The sequence below is a fragment of the Macrosteles quadrilineatus genome, unplaced genomic scaffold (genome assembly GCF_028750875.1).
Source record: "Macrosteles quadrilineatus isolate MER2022 unplaced genomic scaffold, UCM_ALF_1.0 Scaffold_8__2_contigs__length_117827958, whole genome shotgun sequence".
In the NCBI taxonomy this organism is placed as follows: Eukaryota; Metazoa; Arthropoda; class Insecta; order Hemiptera; family Cicadellidae; genus Macrosteles; species Macrosteles quadrilineatus.
The window spans coordinates 6376920-6398902 of NW_026542601.1; the positions used below are offsets into that span (position 1 = coordinate 6376920).

The following is a 21983-nucleotide window of genomic DNA, read 5'->3' on the forward strand; positions in this document are numbered from 1 at the left end:
ACAATTCAGCAAAAAAAAGGTAAGGATAAAAACGTAACAGTGAAAGTAAATTAAATATTTTATTAATAAATTGTTGAACATAAATTAACTATCACAAGGCCAACAAAAAGTTGAAGAAACACCAAAATACTAATTATTCTAATAAAATTGGCTTCAACACAATCTGAATAAATTGTACAGGGATCAGTTCAAAACCAAACATTAAACCAGTCAGTGGTCCTTGTCATTAGGAAAGTTGGTAAAAAAACACATTTACAATATATAGACTTTAACCTATTTCTAATTAAAAATACACAACTTATAAATGTATGTGAGCTACTATGAAAATCACACGAGTTACCAAAGAGGTAGACACTATTTTTGATGCCATTGAATGAAAATTAGTGAAACATTACCATTACTTGGTAGAGCTAATGTCTGATAAGAGTTTGGCTCAGAGCAAGTTATTTACAGAGCTTTCAGTAGCAAGAGCTTCTAAATGAACCTTGATCTTGGCCAGAAATTATTCGATGCATTTCTATGTTGGCACCTTCGAAGAATTGATTTTACTAATGTGCCTGTTGAGTACACCTGTGTACCTCAAAATGTATGAATAAAATTTACTGCTACTCACTTCATGAAAGCTTTTAAAAATCTAATGAAGAAAACTGTTGTCAATCTCCAAAGGGATAATTTAAGATACACCAGTAAATTCAATTCAATTTAAAAAAATTACAAAATAATGATCATAAGTATATAATTTTAAAATGATTAAGAAATAAGAAAAATGAGCTTCATAATCAATTCCTAACTGGGAACAAAGTGAAATATGTCACAGCCTCAATAAACGACACAGCCTAGAGGAAGTGACGAACATAGTACAATTAATTATTAACCTCATCGTTATAAGAACGGTTAATGATTGAGTAGAGACTGAAATATAATATGTATTAAGGGTTTATGTATACATTGTATCTTACACAAAATACTCAATTCGGTAGCAAATGTTAGTTCCGAATATAAAGTAAAGATACTAACAGAGTGAAAAAAAACACAAAAAAGGACAAATATCAGTGCCCAGTAAGGAATGTTGCTCGGTTATTTGATGTGATAAACAGTTAAAGAAACACATTTATATTATGAATGTAAGTGTTTTTGAGAATCAACATCGGTTGACTTAGTCTACTACAACTACCAAGTTCAATTTGTACAACCACTTGTGACTTGTTCTAAATCCATGAAATTGTTTTAGTGTGGAAAAGTAAACATCAAATGAGTTATCGTGGGGTCGTGTAACTGTACATTCTGGGTGGGTCAGGCGCTCACTGGAAGTGGTACGTGAAACCACTGGGGAACTGGTTTGCGTCAAAGCTGAAACTTCCGCCGGGGTTGCCAAAGAATGCTCGGAACACATCATTTGGATCCATTTCATCTGAAACAATAGTAAAAATGAGTAAGGTACAACATACTCAGCCAATACAGTGTTAAGGATTATTTGTACCTACTGTGTGTGTGGAAAAGCATTTGTATAGAAACTGATTACTTAGTTTGATCACTGCGTTTGATTAAATTGGAAATAAGTTGTTCTCTGGAGAATATAAAACTAATATTTATTGAAAAATCTACTTTAATGGGTTTCATACTCACCGTAAGTGAAAAGGGTTTCCAAAACATTTGTACAAAATCGTACTAATTAAAACATCAAAATATTTTTTTTACTGTAGTTGAAATAAACTACCATTAAAATCCCATCCTACCTTCATCATGTCAAGAACAACTACTAAACTAGTCACTACAATAGTTTTTTTTTACTAAAATAAGGAGTGTGATGGTTGTTGAGTCCAGGGGCTGTATATGGATCTTCTTACTCTAACACTTACGTGAGTGACCGTCGTCCTCCATATCTTGGCCACTGTCGTATCTGGCGCGCTTCTTGGGGTCGGAGAGGATGCCGTAAGCCTCACCTACCTCCTTGAACTTTTTCTCCTGCTCTTTTTTCTCACCGTCCGAGGCATTGGCATGACGATCTAAAACACACAATCATTGATTTTTTACTTGTAAATAAACCCGCCAAGTCCCCCAGCGGTACATTTATAGCTTGTTGTAACTATGTGCAACTATGCCTCATATTTAATCGATTGTCTGAACTGAAATAGAATTTCAATCTATTTAAAGTGGTTTTTAATAGTTTGTGAATGAAAACTTAGATTGAATAAATAAACTGCAAAGTACATCTTTCATCCACATTGGATCTGTGAAGTTTGATCAAGTGTCCTAAAGTTGGAGCCATAGTACAGTAGACTCCCTCTTATCCGGACATCTTTTAACCGGACTACACTCGGCGGAAATTACATCTCTTTAACCGAACAATTTTTATCAGCACATCAGTTTAACCTTAATAAATACAATGCTCTCGAAAAATTTAAGTAAAATATTTCGGTTACATTACGAGTTTTTGGGGACGTTGGTTTAACCGGAAACCCCGCTATCTGGACTGGCCTCTGTCCCAAGGAGTCCGGATAAGAGGGAGTCTATACTGTAGTAGCTCATGATGATTCAGCTAGCCCTTCTTATCCCCTTTTATCCTTAATAATTCAATTCAATGTATTCAACACAACAATTAACAATACAGAGAAACAGTTTACACATAAACATAAGCATTATATATGGAGGCTTAAGCATTGTATGTGTTTGTGACGTTATACAGATATGACTAAGCCTTATACCAGTCCTCATCAGTCTTTGATTGTGGCTGATGGTGACTGGTGTAACTGACCAAATTTGATTGTTATTGTAACATTTGTCATGTATTGAGTGTCCCCCAAGTCATCACTATTTTGTATCCAATATACCACATTCATCAAACATGCTACAAACTTGAAACTCTACAGTTATGATAAATACACATTAAAAATACCCTCGAGTCTAATTTTGATTCCGACTAATCTGAACAAAATAACCACTAAGCAAAAAAAAAATGTGTTACCCACTATATTCACCACACATTTATTTAGTAATGTAATCCTCACCAGGATGATGGACCAAAGCTCGCTTCCTGTACGCCTTCTTGATGTCATCAGTGGAGGCATTACGATCAACACCGAGGATTTTGTAGTAGTCTTTTCTCTTGGATTTCTTCAATGCAAGCTTTGCCTCTGCCAGAAGTCTCTTGTTCTCTGCAAGATAAACAGTTGCAGTGGTGTGGATATTAAATATATTTAATGCAATTTGAATAATGAGCATGACCATACATAATTATTTAACAGTGAAAAGAAATGTAATAAATACTATTTTAAAATTCATTTGAAATATAAACCAGAACAAACATAAGACTATAAATAATGGACTTGTCACCAAATACAACCAAAGTATTTACACTCTTGAAATCTATATATTAATTTGAAACTGTTTTTCTTTGTCATAGCTATTTTGAGAGAACGGCTGGGTGTAGAAACTCGGTAGAGGTGTCTAAAGAAAGGTCTTGGTCTGTAGATGAGCCATCAAAAGAGAAACATGGTGAATTCCCTTGGGGCTCTGCCCCAGTGGCCTTTAAATTCCCATCCTATGTTATTCTTATGGAGGAAAATGGGGGTTTTGTCATAGCTAATTTGAGAGAACGGCTGGGCGTAGAAACTTGGTAGGGGTCTCTAAAGAAAGGTCGTGGTCTGTAGATGAGCCATCAAAAGAGGAACGAGGTAAATTCCCTTGGGGCTCTGCCCCAGAATCCTTTAAAGTTGCCTCTTCAGATTTGTTTACATTACGACCATATGCATAGTTCTACACTACTTTTTAATGAAACAGCTGTTAATATTTAAATTGTGATTTATTGAATTTGTCAAAATGAAGTACAGTATTTGCAATGGGTTTTTCTGATTTTAAATTGGATTTTCTTCTGAATCGTGACATGTTTTGCAATATAATGGTTCTATTACCAAATCAGTGGAAAATCCTAATATCACAGTAACTCTTAAAATTATTTCTTTTGGAGTTAACTTATATCTATTGTATGGGTTGGTTTCTGCCTTTCTTACCACTTCTTAGAGATTGTACGTAGGTGATATTTGTTGGCATATTGCATCTGTAGACGAAACTTGGGTTGGTGTAATTATTACAATGGAAAAGAAAAGAGCGAAAAATCCTGGACAATTAGATATAGACTAAAAATAAAACTGAATTAACACTGTTCTACATTTCTTGAGCAATCATTGAAATAATCAATTTGCAAACAATGGAAACATAGAAAAAGTCATAGGACACAACCAAGTAGAAGAAATAGAAATAATTTTTTTTTTCATTTATAATCGTTGTAATAGACAACCTAATGCGGCTTGAGAGGGAAAAATTTGTAGAAAACACTAAAAAAACAAGATAAGCTTTTTGAAAAGATTTTTGATAAGATATTTACAAAAGATTTTGATTATATCTAACTGCTGTGTAGATCGTGAGTATTTCAATAATCTTTGAGTCGCCTGTAATGCTTCGCAATTGCTCGAATTCGAGCAACAGGTACACTAGTCTATATATTAATTTGAAACTGTTTTTCTTTGTCATAGCTAAATTGAGAGAACGGCTGGGCGTAGAAACTCGGTAGAGGTGTCTAAAGAAAGGTCTTGGTCTGTAGATGAGCCATCAAAAGAGAAACGTGGTAAATTCCCTCGGGGCTCTGCCCCAGTGGCCTTTAAAGTCCCATCTCATGTTATTCTTATTGAGGAAAACGGGGTTTTTGTCACAGCTAATTTGAGAGAACGGCTGGGTGTAGAAACTTGGTAGGGGTGTCTAAAGAAAGGTATTGGTCTGTAGGTGAGCCCTCAAAAGAGAAACGAGGTAAATTTCATTGGGGCTCTGCCCCAGAGGCCTTTAAAGTTCACTCAGCAATTGTATTTACATTATGACCATATGGATAATTTTACACAACCAGCTGTTAATATTAAAATTGTATTCAAAGGTCTACTGAAACTGTCAAAATTAAATGTTTACATAATTATTTATGATTTTAAATTGATTCTCCACTGCATGGCAAGTTTTTTATAGTTTCTACAAAATGATGAATTTATGATTAGTTTTAAATGTTTTGTTCAAAAATCTATGCTTTATTGCTCTTAGAAAATTTTAAATTATGAAATAAGTGTTCTTGAAATGGTATTTTAAAAGAGATCTTCAAGATACAAAATACCTACAACTACAACATAGGATTTTAGCAAATTTCCCAATCCCCATATAGGGAATAAGCTGTTACCATAGGTCTCATGGTAAGACCTGGACCCAGGACCGTTTTACTTTTAGTTTTAAGGTCCCTAGAGGCCAAAAACACAATTTGTTCAAATTCGTATATATGTCCGTTAGAACGATAACTCAAGTAAAATTGATCAAATTTGCAACAAACGTGTAAATCTACTTATATTCAAAAGTGTTTGCAAACCAGCATGATCAGACTATGGGAACAGGGATTTATGTGGGGGGGGGACAAAAATTGGGGTTTTCCATTTTTGACCCTAAAAACATAAAATATTGCATTTTCTTTCCAAACCTTTTGTAGAGCTTAAAAAACATTTAAGAATTGATCCATGCTTGACTGTTATAGAGAAAATTCCAGAAATTTGTAAATTCAAATTCCCATGTTATCTTTATTTTTATGAAGAATAAGACAAAATTAGGTAGTTTGCATGTTAATGAATATATTTTAATTGCATTTGGAAATACAGTTTATTTCATATTAAGCTATCAAAATTTCAATTAAATAAAAAACACACATTTTTTACCTTCCCTGTAGCAGCAAAGCTAAGTACTCAACTCATTACAATTAGTGTTATTTAAATAGAAAATAAATGTGACTATTTTAATGGATTTTTGCCAAGGTAGCCTAAATGGAAATTCACTTAGACTGTAGGTTTACTGCAAAGGGGGTACGGTATTTATACAAAACGTTATTTTCAATCACCCAACCTCAAAACACAATAGCCCACCCACAAATTTCTGACCCGGCCATCAATAAATCAAACTCCACGACCTCACAGATTATACCCCTTCCTATGTAAAAGTTGGTTAGGTAAGGCAGAATGAAATACCGTACTGTTGGAAGGGGTCATCCGCCCAAGAGAAATTGGCCGTACAACTTTATAAAACTTAGCAACACTGAAAATGAAGATGATTCACAATACCTTCCAAGTTTGCCACAAACCAGTTTTAAGTAAACTTAATCCTAATATCTATGAAATTTTTACTCTCTCAATTCCTACTTGTTATTTCTCTGCTCGGCCTTGGGTCTCCCACACAAAATGGGCACTTTAAAACGCCTAAACTGACACATTTTTCTGTCAAAACGCTTAAATATAAAGCCTTAAAGAGCTAAAGAGAGTCCAAAATAATGTCATACCTCTTGATTTGTCCATAGAATGTGCCTTCTCGTAGTCCCTGACAGCTTCATCAAACTGCTCCAAGTCCATGTAACACTTGGCCCTTCTCAGTACGGCCTTCAAGTAGTTCTGGTCCAGCTTGAGGGCCGCCGTACAGTCGGTGACAGCTTCATTTAGTCTCCCCAGCTGTAAAAGTTAACTTTTGAATTAAGTCCTTTAGTATGGAGATTAAGTTGTAAACAACATGCTAAAATGTATATCGATTATGTATCTTTGTACAACAAATGCTTCTCGTCAATTAACCATGACCATTAAACCAACATTTAGAGACGAGATACGGACCCTTGAATTCTTAACCCAACTGTTCTTAATGTGAAAGCTTCTTTGTATACACTTAAGAAGCTTTAAAACCATCACTTTGCTAGAAAAAAATTGGCAAAACGAAACTAATATAATATTTTCAACAAATTAAAGGCATTTTCAGGACTGCCCTGTTTTATTGAGTTGAGGAATTCCATTACTACAATCAACATGGTCCTACATTTATACGTTATAAACTTTTAAATTTAATTTTTTTGTAGAAGACTAAGACAATACGAGCAAATGACTTATTTGAGGCTCACAACTTCCACCCGATCTGTCCTTTGTTTACTATCCTTTGTTGTTATTTTAGGTAATCAAAATCCTCTCAAGACGTCTTGAATGAAAAACTAAATTTTGGTTCAAATATTTTATTTGATAGAATTGAAAACATTGACATCAGAGCTACTAGAAGTCTTTATCAGCTGACGTACCCCCTCCCCCAAGGTCAATGTCACCAACTGGACAATGGATAGTTCTGTCGTGTCCGCCGTGTAACCTGCGTCGGTTTGTCCCGTGTTAAATGTGGCCGGCCTATAATTTTATATGTTTCGTAATTTGTGTTTTAAATAATAAACTTTATGTGTTAACTTGTATTTATATAATGATGAAGACTTCCATCGGATTTTTGACCAGCTTCTACACGATGTTTTAAATAGGATTTGATAATGGGTCTTTGTACCCGAAACTAGTCATCCATAGACTAAAATAAGACTGAAAACGGACCAAGGTACGTAACCTATTATATATTCGAATATCAGTCTTGGTGACAAAGATGTTTAAATTTAGGTAATCCTCTACACCAAGCTTTGCTACGGCAGGTGAACTGCTCATGAATTGCACACTAGACCTGGCCAAGCCTTAAGATAGAACTAGAACCCTTAATATACAATGCTGTCTCCTGCCTGGAGAGATAACACCTCAGACTACTTGGCTATTGATCAGTCTACATAGTTTCTTAATATTCTTCAGTCTTATTAGCTAACTACTGCAATTCTTATTTAATATTTGTCTATAGGCCTACCTACCCTGTGTGAAACAGTTGCTCTGTTGTTATAAAGTTTAGCATTTGTGGAAATGTTGTTCGGGTCAATAGCCAGAGCTTCTGTGTACAAGTTGTAGGCTTCGGTCATTTTTCCAGTGTTGAAAGCTTCATTTCCTTTCTCTTTCAGTTCCTTCAGCTTTCTTGCTTTCTGTGAAAGAAACCCCAGATTTATAATACCAAGCTTATAGTGGTAAATGGTGGTAATTATTTTTTACATTGAAAGAAAGGGCAAAAAGGTTAGATGGTACAAAACAACAGAAGACCCTTCCTGAGATGCTGAATAAATAGCATGAATAAGGTTGAGTATATTAAGAGGGTTTATTTTAAATAAACCAGCGTGTAAAATGTAAAGAGTTTTACCATACAAAGCACTGATCAAGTACAAAAAGATCTTTATAATACCTAAAAGTAAAACCAAAGTTGGTGATTGGAGTATATTGATTTACTGGTAAAAAGAAAAGGTAAACTTATTTTGAAGAGTACGATATTCTAGCTCATATGGTAAGGGTTCATCCCGTAGTTCCAAGTTATCTTGTTTACAAGTCATCAGAACTTGTATTATTAAATACATCACGCAAACACAATGCCAAGCTATTCAAAAAGTAAAAAACTAATTAAAATCTTCCATTTATTTAACAGTAAAAGACGTTATGGATGCAAGTCATACCTTGTATATGTCAACGGCCTTCTTGTGGTCAGGTGCAAGGCGTAACACATGTTGGAAGTGGGAGAAAGCTCGGTCCACGTTGTCCTGATAGTACAGGCACAGTCCCCGCACATAGATGGCGTCAGCGTTGGTCTGATCGGCTGACACCAGCTCATTGGCCAGCTCTTGCGCCTCTTGGTAGCGACCCAGGAACGCGAGACACTCAGCCTTCACCACCTTCAGCCGAGTGCAGGCAGTCGCCACCTCGATAGAGCGATCCAAGAAGAACAGTACCTACGAGCAGAGACAAATGTAAATGACTACGAATTAGTCATATTCAAGCTTAATCAACAAAGCAAAGCAAGAATAAATTATGCTGATAGATATTAGTGGCTGCACTGGGACACAAACCCACGATACTACTGCCTTGTATTCGTAGTCTGTCACACTATTAGTTGAGCTACCTGCTCACCTTGATAGCTAAAAAGAATTTAAATAAGAATTTGAAAGTCATTAGTTTTCCAACTGTTAATATGTAGGCTATGTATTTTAAAATTTGTAAGCTTTATAAATGGTTTACAATACACATTTATGATACATTTACATTAAGTTAAACATTAAAAATCCAACAAACATATTCGGAGTTTGAAATATTTATTGCACTGCCTCTGAGTGCAAAATATGTAAAAAAAACTTTAGAACTGGCCAGGATCTGGAGCCAAAACTAATTGCTACAGCAACATTAGGATAACCACAAGCAATTATTTACATCTTTGTAATATACACAAATAACCGGCCAAGGTTTAATTTAAGAAAGTCATGATGAGAATGATGATTACTAACCCTCCTGTAGTCTTTCTGTTCGTAGCTCTTGTTGATCCCTTCCTCATACTTTTTCAATGTGTCTATGTTGCGTTTCTCCTCGACTATTGTCGCGTTGTTAGGCTCCAGCTCCGCAAGACGAGCTAGAGCGTTCTCTGCGGTGGAAGCGTCTCCAAGAGACACGCAACATTTTATCACTCTCACCCAGCCCTATAAACATTGCTTAGTTATTTTGGTGTCAAGATGATGGCTGATTCTATCAAAACTAAATTACTTCAAGATGTATATGTGGAAAATAAATCTTCCAAATGCATTGCAACGTATGGTTATAGTCTAAAAGAAAATTCAAGACCAAGTTTTCAGAAGAGCAACAAACACAAAACTTAAAGTGACAAGAAACGTCAAGATAGCAAAAGTCCTCCATGTTTCCAATGTAATGGTTCTTCATCTTGTACCGTATAGTAAACATAAACAAGACAGATATTGCTGAATGGTCTTGACTTTCCTTTAAAGGCTTCCTTCTTGATTCAGAAGGATATTCATTAATTATATTTCATTTCAACATAAAAAACAAATAGTGCACCTTGAAAAATGTATAAAATCATATAAAATAGTGAGATTTAATGAATAGTTTTGGACTTCCTATGTTGTATTTCACTGGTTTGATGGACAACCTCATGGACTGTTTATTTATGTATTTACAGATGAAGGCCTACCTTGGTGAATTTAGGATCCAGAATGACAGATTTCCGAGCGTCTTCCAAAGCCTCACGATACTTGGACAACATCATGTAACACGCTGCTCTGTTGCCGTAGTAAGACGCTGTTTCCGGGCAAAGTTCTGCAAGACAAGTCACAATAAAACATAAGCTACATCAAGCATCGATCATGAATCAATACAAGTTATTATGATAAAGAGATGATCTTACAGACATGTAAGAGGAAAAAATAGTTTCTAACTGCCACAGAGCCTGAACTTAAACTATGGTATGTTTCAAAACACAATAATCTAACAACTATAGCCTACAAAAAAACGCTAATAAAATAAATTTATCCACAATAGCAGTTTCTGAATAATTTCTTAGTAATTGAAAAACCAGTTTATACTTTTTACTGAAACTTAGTTAAGAGGGAATGGGATATATTGATCTAAAACACCAGAACTCAGCTGACGTTTTGTTTTGCCCTGAACAAATTCTAAAGGTGGGCAACCTGTATTGGTTGTTTGTTAAAAAAAATTGAATATTGTTTAAGTATGTTATTATTATTTTATTATTGTTTATTGTTATGTTATTATGTTTATCATTTAGACCCAAGTCCAAATTTTAAATAAAGAACTAAACTTAAGTAGGCTAAGTAGGCCTAGTCACTACAGTACACCCCCTCTTAACCGTCCCAAATGGGACCGGACCTAGGTCGGATGATTCAAAAGGTCGGATAAAACGGGCAATCCCTAAAATCATAACATAATAAAGTGCTATTCATTTGGAATTATATAATCATTATTTTGAAGTCATACTTGCATTATTTATAAAATAAACTACTCTTATCTCCTTTTTCATATTGATAGAAATGTCACAAATAAACACAAAACACGGTTAAGTCAAATAGGCCTACTTTCAGTAGAATATATTATAATACTAGGCAAGAGTCAATAAAATTCCTATTTCAATAACTTTACTACTGTAATGTAATAATTAATGCTTTCCAAATACATCGTAATACAGTACAGAACCTTTTGTCGTCATTAAAGATACAAGCGACCATTTTGTTACAAGACAGGACGTTTATTTATAGCCTCTCACTGGAGGCTCGAGGCAAAAAAACTATCTTGACCTTGGAGTTGTTAACACCCCTTCCCTGCCCTCCCTACAAGTTGCGTTGTTTGTTTACTCCAGCGATAAGACAATCAGTTCTCAAAATCGTAACGCACTTTATGATGTTATAAATTTGCCGCACAGATAACAAATCAGATCAGATGTGCTCGAGCTACGTACGATGATGACAAACTGACAATAGGCTATGCTATATTTTTTGTGATCTTCACAAGATAACTTATTGTTAGTCATATCCTGTGGAGATAAGCGTATGGTTCAGTTCTCATCGCCCAGCGTGGGAGCGGAAATGCCGAGATTCCTAGAAAGCGGCGGTTAAACCGAGCTGCTCTCAAAGCAAGGTCGGTTAAAACAAACTGTATTATTTTACGATCAAAGGCAGATAATCCGATTATCGGTTAATACGAGGTCGGTTAAGAGGGGGTCTACTGTATTTTGTGATTCCATACCTATCAGTTGGATACCTATCGAATACAATAAGAGACAATAGGACGCAATACTAAATGTTGATACATGGTTAGTAAAATAAGAAATAGGCATAACCTCGGGGATTAAAATGGATTCATCAAATCCTTCTCTAACATACAGGCAACAAAATCTGTACTATATTTTGATATGATATTATGTGGCCAAATTGAGATTAGGGGTATTCTCAAAAAGCAAAGTCATAGATTTCCAATGACATCACATCACGCCACCACTGAACCAAACACTGTTTCTCTCGGGCAGTGGGGTAGCCAGGATTTCAAAAAAAGGGGGGGGGTGTCGACCAACCGGGGGATCCAGGACATTTTTTAAAAATATAGGCCCTAAAACGCTATTTTTTAGCTCTCTTGGCATTGGAAATAATCAACCCCAATGTCAATACAGTATGATTATATAATTTTACATTTAATTTAACAAAAAAAACATTATATTTAAGACCATAAGGATTTAAGACCCCCAGGACCTCTCCCCCCCCTGGCTACGTCACTGTCTCGGGCATGGGTGGATCCAGCCAGTTGAAAAGGGGGGCTGCTGCTTTGTAGCCTAATTATGTGGTGGTACAGCCAACTGAGGAAATTTCAAACATAGTACTTCCTTTAATACTTTCTTATGAAATGGCGACCATACAAATGTAGGTATTTTAAGCCAAGTATGAATGGTGATGAGTGTAGGATAAGTGGCGCGATCTTGTAGTCTTGTTACTGACTAAAGCTGACATGTTCCTTAGACACAGCTGTTAATTAATAGCCCATACAGCCAATAGCAACTAAGGGACCAACAGTTTATAATGGAATCCATACCACATTTTTGCCTTCTAATTAACGAATTGGTCTAATTGGGACAGTACTGCAGATCGTCATAGTACTCACTAGTGCGGATGTTAATCCACACCAGAGAGTATCGCATTCACAGTGCATACCTATAAATATCCACAATTCGTGACCTCCTAGTAGCTCTATTACAGGACGACGCCACCAGCCCTGTCTTCATTATAAAATAGAGTTAAAATGAAATAAAACTATCAGCATATTTTATAAATAAGATAATGGTAGCTTGATAGTTTTTAATGCCATTTGATGTGAAGTTCATCAATTTGCTGATGATGTTGCAAAACATGTACCGTACATTGGAACTGATTGACGGTTAGTAAGTATTCGATACTTTACATTACTCACAGCTCAGAGGACTAAACCATAGGCCTACAGTTTAATTAAGGATGTTATAGGCATAGAAGAAAACATTAAAACATTGAATAAATAAAATAAATAAATAAATTACCAATTGCCTCCGTGTAGAATGGAAGAGCTTTGTGGTATTGCTTCAACTTGTACTGAGCATTTCCTTGGTCTTTCTTGGCTTCTGCAAGTCTGAAATATATATTATTTGTATATAAGTAAATTGTTTTAGATAAGAACTTGTTGAAATACAAAACTGTTCTTTTTCTTTTGACATGGTAACGTCTAAGGAATGATTTTGTCTCAAAAGGTTTGCTGGTGTTAAAAAATATTTTTAAAAGATGGTAGGTATTCCAGACATGCAGCAACTGAAGACAGTTGATGGCATGGATCTTAGTATAGGTTTTTATCCTTTGTAAAAACATGTTCATTAATACAAGCAATTAAAGTGGTTGACACATAAACTAATAATGTCACAAACATAATTAGCATGTACTGTAGTGTGAAAGTACTGAAAAGTCATCTATCTTTAAAGATAAAGTAGTGACTCGGTGGACACAGCTATGCAAGGTGGTCGACTACTACAAAAAATGCTATCAGCTAACAGTTGTTTAGTAAACTTATCTAGTGTATTAAAGCTGTCAATATCTGGATCATTGAATATATATACTCACATTATGGTACTAAACATTTACTAGTTTTAAATGGCCAAAGTAATAACAGGGTAGGAAAAACTGTTCTTTCCCATTAATTCACTACCTACCACTACTTATTTATTGCAATACCGATACTTTTCAGTTAGCCTAGTCTACCTATGAATATATCAATTATAAAATTAAACTATTCTAAGCTAACCTAACCAACCAAACTTGCTGATTATGAAAAAATTCTGATAGTGAATAATTGGAAAAATTTGCAATAGGAGATAAATAGCCTAATAGGCCTAGTTGAAATTAATGCCACAGTTTATCAGGGTTTTACTGTGACAAAGCTTAAGTGAACACAAATTAGTAAATATTTAGTACAGTAAAACCATTAATAACCGACCTTCGAATAACAGACTCCTTGATATATCCGACCGACTACTTGTTTGATGTCTTCGGCGATAACGCTGAGCAAGATTGATTAACCAAAAGGAAGATCGCAGATATTGCTGTAATTGCGGCAGACAATCACCACTGTCGCCGATAACAGGTGTTGCCGCCGTAGCGGAAACTGCAAGTTACGCTCATGGGTGTTGTTGCGGTTACAGGAGAGGATTACCGATGTCGCAACCAAACACATATATGCATCAACCCACACACACATCACATCATATTATATTGGTATTGGTTGTTTTTAGGAGGGTTATGCTCCTCCCTATATTTGACCTTTTGGCCGTTCCGACCATGGCCCGGTCCCGTCATGGTTGGATAAGAGGGGTTGTACTGTAGGCCTAATGTGAATTTTAAACTCACAGATCCCGTAGTTCTGGATATTTACAGCTTAAATACACAACTGTGTAGAGGTCCGAAGTTTGGCCAAACAAAATTTCAGTAGGCTTACCAAAAAAGAAGAAACAAAAAAATGTTAATTTTATCTTGCTTCAAAAGAGACATGATTATTGTCACCCGCCCTCCAGCAAAATTGATCATCTCCCGCGGTCACGGAAATATCGTTTTCTACATCAGCAGAAAGATTTTGACTATGTCCTGAGATCGCCACGCCACTGTTAATATCCCGTTCGCGATCACATCGACATGATCATTCTCTCCTGGGTTTTCAGAGCAATCATGAACATCTCCTGGTAAGAACAGCAATATCGCATTACGGCAAATCATGATAATTTCTGCCACCACGGAGATATATTGTCATTGTTTCTCATATTAGCAGCAGAATTGTCAATTTGTCCCACGATCGTGGTACCATCATAAATAGGCCTATCTCTTGCAATCACATCGAAAACATGAATATCTTCCACAAAGTTGGAGACATAGGTTATCATTGTTTCCTGGGTTCGTGGCACAACTGTGAACATCTCCGGACAGAAAATCAATCCAAGAAAAGAATGTTTTCTCAACATTTTCCAAAAATATTGGGACCTGTCTCTAATCAAAACACTAGGCCTAATAGGCCCAGGTTACTAATCAAACACTTGAAAATCAAAACTTTTGACAATTCAAAATAAAAGCTTGGTCTATAGAGAATCTCTTAATATTTTGAAGATTGACTGTGCCTTTTGATACTCTCGGTATTACGAAGTCCACGCAGAGGGTAGGTCGTCATAACAGGAAACTATTCATCTTGTTAGCACAGTAGTTTTCATCAAATGATGTCATTTATAACGCAACAATCATCATTAAAATGGTACATTAAAAAAATAAGGACAAAAACCTTGGTTTTTTATGTGTGGGATAACCTCTCTTTAGTTTGGGAACAAGTTGCCAGCAACTGTCAAAATCATTCAGGATAGCAGATTAATGTTAAATGTTGACTTTGACCACGAAGTGAAATAGTTATTTGTGTAACTAGTGGTGAAAGTGGCACTTTGCTGCACACGAGAGCAATGTTTACGCACGAGCCGCAGGCGAGTGTGGAATGATCTCGAGTGCAGCAAAGGCCTTTTTCACTCGTGTTACACATTATATTTTTCCTACAGTCACTATAAAGCATATAAATAATTAGTCTTTCAAACACTATGCAACACGTTTTTAGGTTCAGCTGGCAACACAAATGGTGCCCTAGAGAAAGTAGTACCCGCGGTCTATATCACTCCGCTATTTTTCCTCGGCAAGAAATGTGCTCCGCGTTTTGAGAATATAGTTCCGTATGTTTTTGTAATTTGAAGTGGTTTCCGCGCCTAAAAAAATGCTTAAAAGGTATTTTCTGGTTTATTAAGATCGTAGGAAGGTTTTAAAAACGTTTAAAAGAAAAGTCCAGAAAGTTCAGAAATACCGAAACTATAAACACGAAATGACAGGTTAAATCGTAGTTATAATAGTCAATCAGCTGCTCATAGTATAATTATCTTTAAGTGTTGCCAACCTATTTCCAAGCGTACCTACACGGATTACCTACACGGATACTTTATAACAAAAGTATAAACCGTGCGGCAAAGTATAAACCGTACGGCAAAGTATAAACCGTACGACAAAGTATAAATATGCAGCAATTAGCAGCTTTCTGTACTATAAACAGTACAAGGAAGCCAACTTTGTCGGGTGACTGTAGGAAAAAATATGATATTATTTGTATTTTGATCGAGGCGGCTACGAAAATTAGGCAATATTGAATCGGATACATAGGCCCTATTGATATAGTATATTGTTATTCATCAGACAATATATCTCAAGTTGTCCGCTTTGGCAAGCCTGATTGATGCAAAGGCAAACATAGGGCCTGGGCCTAGTCACTGATAAGTTTAGGATAGGATGTACACTCTCTCTCCTAAAGCAGCCAAATATTAGCAGTATTCCTAAATATTCTAAGGCATAATATATTAGTCTAATCGTCAAGCATAAACATGGAGTTCTTTCTAATGCATTAAATGCAAACTTGTTGAATTGAGACTTGTTTGTGACTTACTTTTCTTTGTTCTGAGGAATAACTTCATCAGCCACTTCGTCGGAATCCATTTCAAGATCAATTGTTTCTATCTGAACTGCCATAGCTGATGTTTAATTTTTAACTTTAGGGCCGAAATAAGACACTTCAGATAGCCTATTATTCCAAAATTTCAATAGAATTGACAACTCTGTCTTTGCAAAACAGCAGTGGGCCAGTGAAAGAGAATGAAGAAGAAAAAAAGGTTTTTAATTTCCATACTTTTTACGTTGTTAACTAAGTACAAGTCTCAGCTGTTCAGTACAGTAGGAGAATAGGAGAATAAGTAAATCGACAAACGTTCATTCAAAGCACTGATTATAGATCACAAATTACGATGACATTCGTTACTACTGTCATAGACTAACCGTATATTTTATCTATGTACTCTGTCATTTATTACCCACTAGCTGTACCAGCAGGCTTTGCCGCGTTTAACTTCTTAATTTTCAAGATGAGCTTGTTCGCATGGCTCAATCACGTCCTGGTTGAAGTTTGTTCGCTACGCTCACTCACCTCTAGGTTGGAGCTCGTTCGCTGCGCTCACTTGCCTTCAGGTTAGCTCGTTCGCTACGCTAACTCGCCTCCAGGTTGAAGTTCGTTTGCTACGCTCACTCACCTTTTGGTTGCAAATTAGCTGTTGTCATAAATAAAAAATAAAAAAATAGTGCTGCACCCTGTTGGTAATCCTTGTAACTTTAATGCTATTGAACATCATAGAACAGAACCAACTTGTTTAATTGAAACAGCTGATAAGATTCATAAATTCGTTTTAAACATGAAAAATCATAAGGTTAACATGGGAAACTCCAGAGCCACTGGGGCGAAGCCCGAGAGTCCGATCAGAGTCCGTCTGGTCTGGCGTCTGGCACTTGTCTTATCGTGTCTGGGGCTGTCTGCAGACCAATTTTCTCGGACCTGTCTGCGTGTCTGATCTGATGGTTGAACCCTCAGACCACAGAAGGTCTGAGGTTCCCCCACCACTATTTTTGTCTGGTCTGTGAGTGTCTGTCAGACGGCAGACCGTCGCGACAGACTTTATCCATTAGTTGGAGTTCTCAACGCGGTGTTTCGATTTCGAATGTTGGAATGTCTGGTCTGGGCTGTGAGCCGTCCAAGACGGTCTGGCGTAGGGGTCTGGCTGGTTGTTAAGATTGGTTACCGTACTGGACTATGACAATATTGACCCCAATTAAAATGTAATGATACAGATTTTTATAATTCATATTGTTTCGGTTTTCAATTCTGTATGTTTTATTTTCAATATTTTAATAAATTTATGTTCATGAATATAAATTTAAATCGATAAAAATCTAATAAATGAGTGATGTCACCTGTCTGCCATGAAATGATTTATTGTCGTTAAAACTATGTACAAAGTTCATGACAATCGTCAAAAGAAAAACAAAACAATCAAGGCAACTAAAATAACTAAAACTCTAAACCAAAGTACTCTTCATATTTGTACAGGCAAGCCTGAGTTAGAGTAGTTTTTAAAACTTGTTTGAATTTTAAAACACACATTTTATTTGGAGGCAGTTAATGCGTATTTTGTGTATATTTTTAAGGATATGAATTATGAAAGCTTGGTTACTGGGCTATGAAATTGAGTCCATTTTAAATGCATAGAAATAGATATTCAATTTATATTGTTTTGGTTTAATCTTTTAATAATTTGTTTCCTTGATTTAAATTTAAATGAATAATACGCGATTAAACGACCTAGTGTCACATGTCTGCCATTTTGGTTAGCTTAGGGGACGTCTGATTAGAAACAGTACTTAGTTAGCCATTCTGATTCCACCTCGAGCGCGGCCTGATGTTTTTAAAGGTGGCCGTGCCCAACGCCTTTACGCGCTCCCGTCCCGTTTACGGATGGATGGCGAGCGACTGAGTGTGTCAACCGTCAATGACAATCCAATTCAATTGTCTGTCGATTCCGATTGTCGTACGTCTCTGACATCTACGTCACGTCGTCAATCGTCACTCGTCCCCCCCCCAACCCAATCGTCATGTCAGTCATGTCACTATGTCAGTCGCCCAGTCAGTCAACATCTTTTGCAAATTTGTATGTTGTTTGTGGTGATAGTTATTTTTATGAATAATTAATTCTGTTTTAAGTGTGAGTGAAGTGGAAAAGAATCCAGTGTGAACGTCAATACTTTGTCAAAATTGCAATAGACAACGGTTTACGGTTCCCGGTTCCGCATTCGACAGTGGGCTTATTTAATTATTGCTCCAGTGAACTATTAACTATTTATATTGTCCATTGGTTGCTACTTAACTTAAGTTTTACCTAAGTTACCTTGCAAACTTTTGAAAATTAGTGTAGGTTAGTGTATGATCGATTTATATAACAACTGTTCTGTTACTTAGACCTAACTTAAATAATTTATTGGTGTTTCTCTAAAGGTTTTGAACGGTGTTCCTTACTTAACCTCAAAACAAAGGATTTTTATTATTCTAGGCCTAGGCCTACTCTACTTATTTCCTCAGTAATTGCTAGGAAATTTAGCTATTGGCCTCATCACTCTCTGTAGAGCCTAGCCTATGTCATTCAAATTGTTTGATATCAAGTTATTTATTTTTGTTAACTTAACATGTCAGACAATGGCGATTCAGATGTGGAAATTGATGATGGAATAGAAGAAGGCGAAATTAAAAAAATGCCTTCCCCAGCACCCAAGAAAAATGCATCTGAATCATCCATCAGGTTGGTTTTTTTTCATTTATAAGTTAGGCCTACCGGTAGTTTAGTTTATGGTTTAGTAACCAACGTAATTTCATCTGCCCAAAGATAAGTTAACTTAGCCTAATTTGATCCAGAAGAAAGATAGCCTAACTCGGGCCGGAAATTATGTCGGAGATGGTGACCACCAGAACCATAATTTAGTATGTTTAGTGTCAACAAACAATATTTAAAAAATATGTAATATTGAAATAAACTGTTCTGAACTAAATGATTCAAATGATTTTATTGGCCATTCAGAATAAATAATAAATAAACATGCCAAACTTCTTCTTGCACTCTTGACTAACAAGATTAAATAAGCTGAAATGAACACATGCAGGGTCTCACTCAATACAAAACATGCAAAGCAATGCATGCATACTATAAATGAAAAAAATAAGAACTAGCCTACATGCTGCAAGCCATGCAAGGCAGAGAAAAATAAATTTACAATTTTGGGTAATTATATCAACCTCCGGACCTCACGCGAAATTAAAAATTTTTTTTTTCAAAATGATAGAAATTTCACGCTGATTTCAAAAATGATTGTCGTTTTTTGCGGAAACGTCCCGTTTTCCCGGAAAATGGGAAAAACGGGAAAAAATTCTTTTTGCTCAAAACCCATGTTGTGGGTACTCAAATTGTGCGGGATTTCCTCCTGAACAAGAATATGTAATTTTTATTACGATCAGACCAGTATTAAGAAAAATATCGCCAGAAAAGTGGGCCATATTTAAATAACAAAGGTTAGGTCAGGTTACTTTAGGTTAGGTTAGGTTACTTTAGGTTAGGTTAGGTTAGTTTAGGTTAGGTTAGGTTAAGTTAGGTTAGGTTAGGTTAAGTTAGGTTAGGTTAGGTTAAGTTAGGTTAGGTTAGGTTAAGTTAGGTTAGGTTCGGTTGGGTTAGTTTACATAGTTACAATACTCATGTTATTGATAAACTATTCTAACCTAACCTAAAGTAACCTAACCTAACCTAAAGTAACCTAACCTAACCTTATGTAACCTAACCTAAGTTGTTAGGTTAGGTTAGTTTAGGTTAGGTTAAGTTTTGTTAGTTTAGGTAAGGTTAAGTTAGGTTAGGTAAGGTTAGGTTAGGTTGAGTTAGGTTAGGTTAAGTTAGGTTAGGTTAAGTTTGGTTAGGTTAGGTTAAGTTAGGTAAGGTTCGGTTAGGTTGGTTTACATAGTTACAATACTCATGTTATTGATAAACTAACCTAACCTAAAGTAACCTAACCTAACCTAAAGTTACCTAACCAAACCTAAAGTAACCTAACCTATGTTGTTAGGTAAGGTTAGGTTGGGTTAGGTTAGGTTAGGTTTGGTTGGGTTAGTTTACATATTTACAATACTCATGTTATTGATAATTTAACCTATTCTAACCTTACCTAACCTAACTTAAACTAACTTAACCTAACCTAACTTAACCTAACCTAACCTAACCAAACTTAACCTAACCTAAACTAACCTAACCTAACCTAAAGTAACCTAACCTAACCTAAAGTAACCTGACCTAACCTTTGTTATTTAAATATGGTTAGGTTAAGTTAGTTTAAGTTAGGTTAGGTAAGGTTAGAATAGGTTAAATTATCAATAACATGAGTATTGTAAATATGTAAACTAACCCAACCAAACCTAACCTAACCTAACCAAACCTAACCTAACCCAACCTAACCTTACCTAACAACATAGGTTAGGTTGCTTTAGGTTAGGTTAGTTTATCAATAACATGAGTATTGTAACTATGTAAACCAACCTAACCGAACCTAACCTAATTTAACCTAACCTAACCTAACCAAACTTAACCTAACCTAACTTAACCTAACCTAACCTAACTCAACCTAACCTAACCTTACCTAACCTAACTTAACCTTACCTAAACTAACAAAACCTAACCTAACCTAACCTAACCTAACCTAACCTAACTTAACCTAACCTAACTTAACCTAACCTAACCTTACCAAACTTAACCTAACCTAAACTAACCTAACCTAACCTAAAGTAACCTAACCTAAAGTAACCTGACCTAACCTTTGTTATTTAAATATGGCCCACTTTTCTGGCGATATTTTACTTAATACTGGTCTGATCGTAATAAAAATTACATATTCTTGTTCAGGAGGAAATCCCGCACAATTTGAGTACCCACAACATGGGTTTTGAGCAAAAAGAATTTTTTCCCGTTTTTCCCATTTTCCGGGAAAACGGGACATTTCCGCAAAAAACGACAATCATTTTTGAAATCAGCGTGAAATTTCGACCATTTTGAAAAAAAAAATTTTTAATTTCGCGTGAGGTCCGGAGGTCGATATAATTACCCAATTTTGTAATAGGTACCTCTAATAGACTACTGTGGGTTCAACCCAATAGTAACAAGCTGTGCATTCCAAAACTCTTATAACAATAATAAAAACTTGCCAATAAAATGGATTGGCAAGCATCCAAGCTTTTAGTGTGGGCGCAAACTTGTTTGGTAAGAGTTGTCTGACAGTTATGGGTAAGGCATTGTAACTTAGAACCTTATTCCTGCAACAGGAAAACAGTTGAGAGTTAAATCTAGTCTAACTCTATCTCTAAAAATATTTTCATTGTTCTTAAATTGAGTGAGGGTAATATTTACTTTAAAATGGCATATAGGTAAGTTAATCAATCAAAAAATTTGACTAAGTTCCATTAGGTTAACTTTGATTTTACTGTGTAAATTTTGTTGTGCAGACCAACGTTACTTACTTACTTGATACTTGAAGTCTTCATCTTTGACCAGCGTTGCTGGATTGATTGCGTCAATGGTTTGTTTGGCTAGACGAGGTCGCTAAAGTTGTCCTCGAAGAACTCTTTCAATAAATAATATGCTCTACCAATGAGCCAGGACTTAATTTTGGTCTTGAACCTATTGTCATCCAGGCATAACTCCAGCTTGCAGCCTATTGAACATCTTTAGGGCCAGGTGGGGGAAACAGTCCTTTTTTG

The 21983-nt window shown here is 35.8% G+C and overlaps 2 protein-coding genes across 3 annotated transcripts in view; one reads left to right on the forward strand and one right to left on the reverse strand.

Annotated features, from left to right (window-relative positions):
- Positions 1 to 46: 46 nt before the first annotated feature.
- LOC129001256 (dnaJ homolog subfamily C member 7-like) lies at positions 47 to 16462 on the reverse strand. The gene is made up of 10 exons (XM_054428489.1): positions 16266 to 16462; positions 12805 to 12893; positions 9922 to 10046; positions 9227 to 9415; positions 8405 to 8677; positions 7721 to 7885; positions 6353 to 6518; positions 3009 to 3155; positions 1860 to 2006; positions 47 to 1411 (listed from the first exon to the last, which is right to left on the reverse strand). Exons 1-10 carry the CDS (start codon positions 16346 to 16348, stop codon positions 1302 to 1304), a joined length of 1494 nt encoding a protein of 497 aa, XP_054284464.1. The 5' UTR covers positions 16349 to 16462; the 3' UTR covers positions 47 to 1301.
- A 1868-nt stretch (positions 16463 to 18330) lies between these two features.
- Positions 18331 to 21983, forward strand: part of LOC128999717 (cyclin-dependent kinase 11B-like) — a 45815-nt gene continuing 42162 nt past the window's right edge. For both annotated transcript variants that reach the window (XM_054426362.1, XM_054426363.1), the window contains exon 1: positions 18331 to 18996. In XM_054426362.1, the coding sequence (XP_054282337.1) occupies positions 18884 to 18996 (113 nt within the window). In that variant the 5' untranslated portion in view covers positions 18331 to 18883. The remainder of the gene's footprint in view (positions 18997 to 21983) is intronic.

What these genes read in the sequence shown, in the direction of transcription:
- LOC129001256 (XM_054428489.1), bottom strand. Translation starts at nt 16,348, where the DNA reads ATGGCAGTTCAGATAGAAACAATTGATCTTGAAATGGATTCCGACGAA. An exon ending in ATTCCTCAGAACAAAGAAAA is followed by an intron (nt 12,894 to 16,265) that starts GTAAGTCACAAA and finishes TATATATTTCAG; the next exon opens with ACTTGCAGAAGCCAAGAAAG. An exon ending in AGGCCGTTGACATATACAAG is followed by an intron (nt 7,886 to 8,404) that starts GTATGACTTGCA and finishes TTTCTTTCACAG; the next exon opens with AAAGCAAGAAAGCTGAAGGA.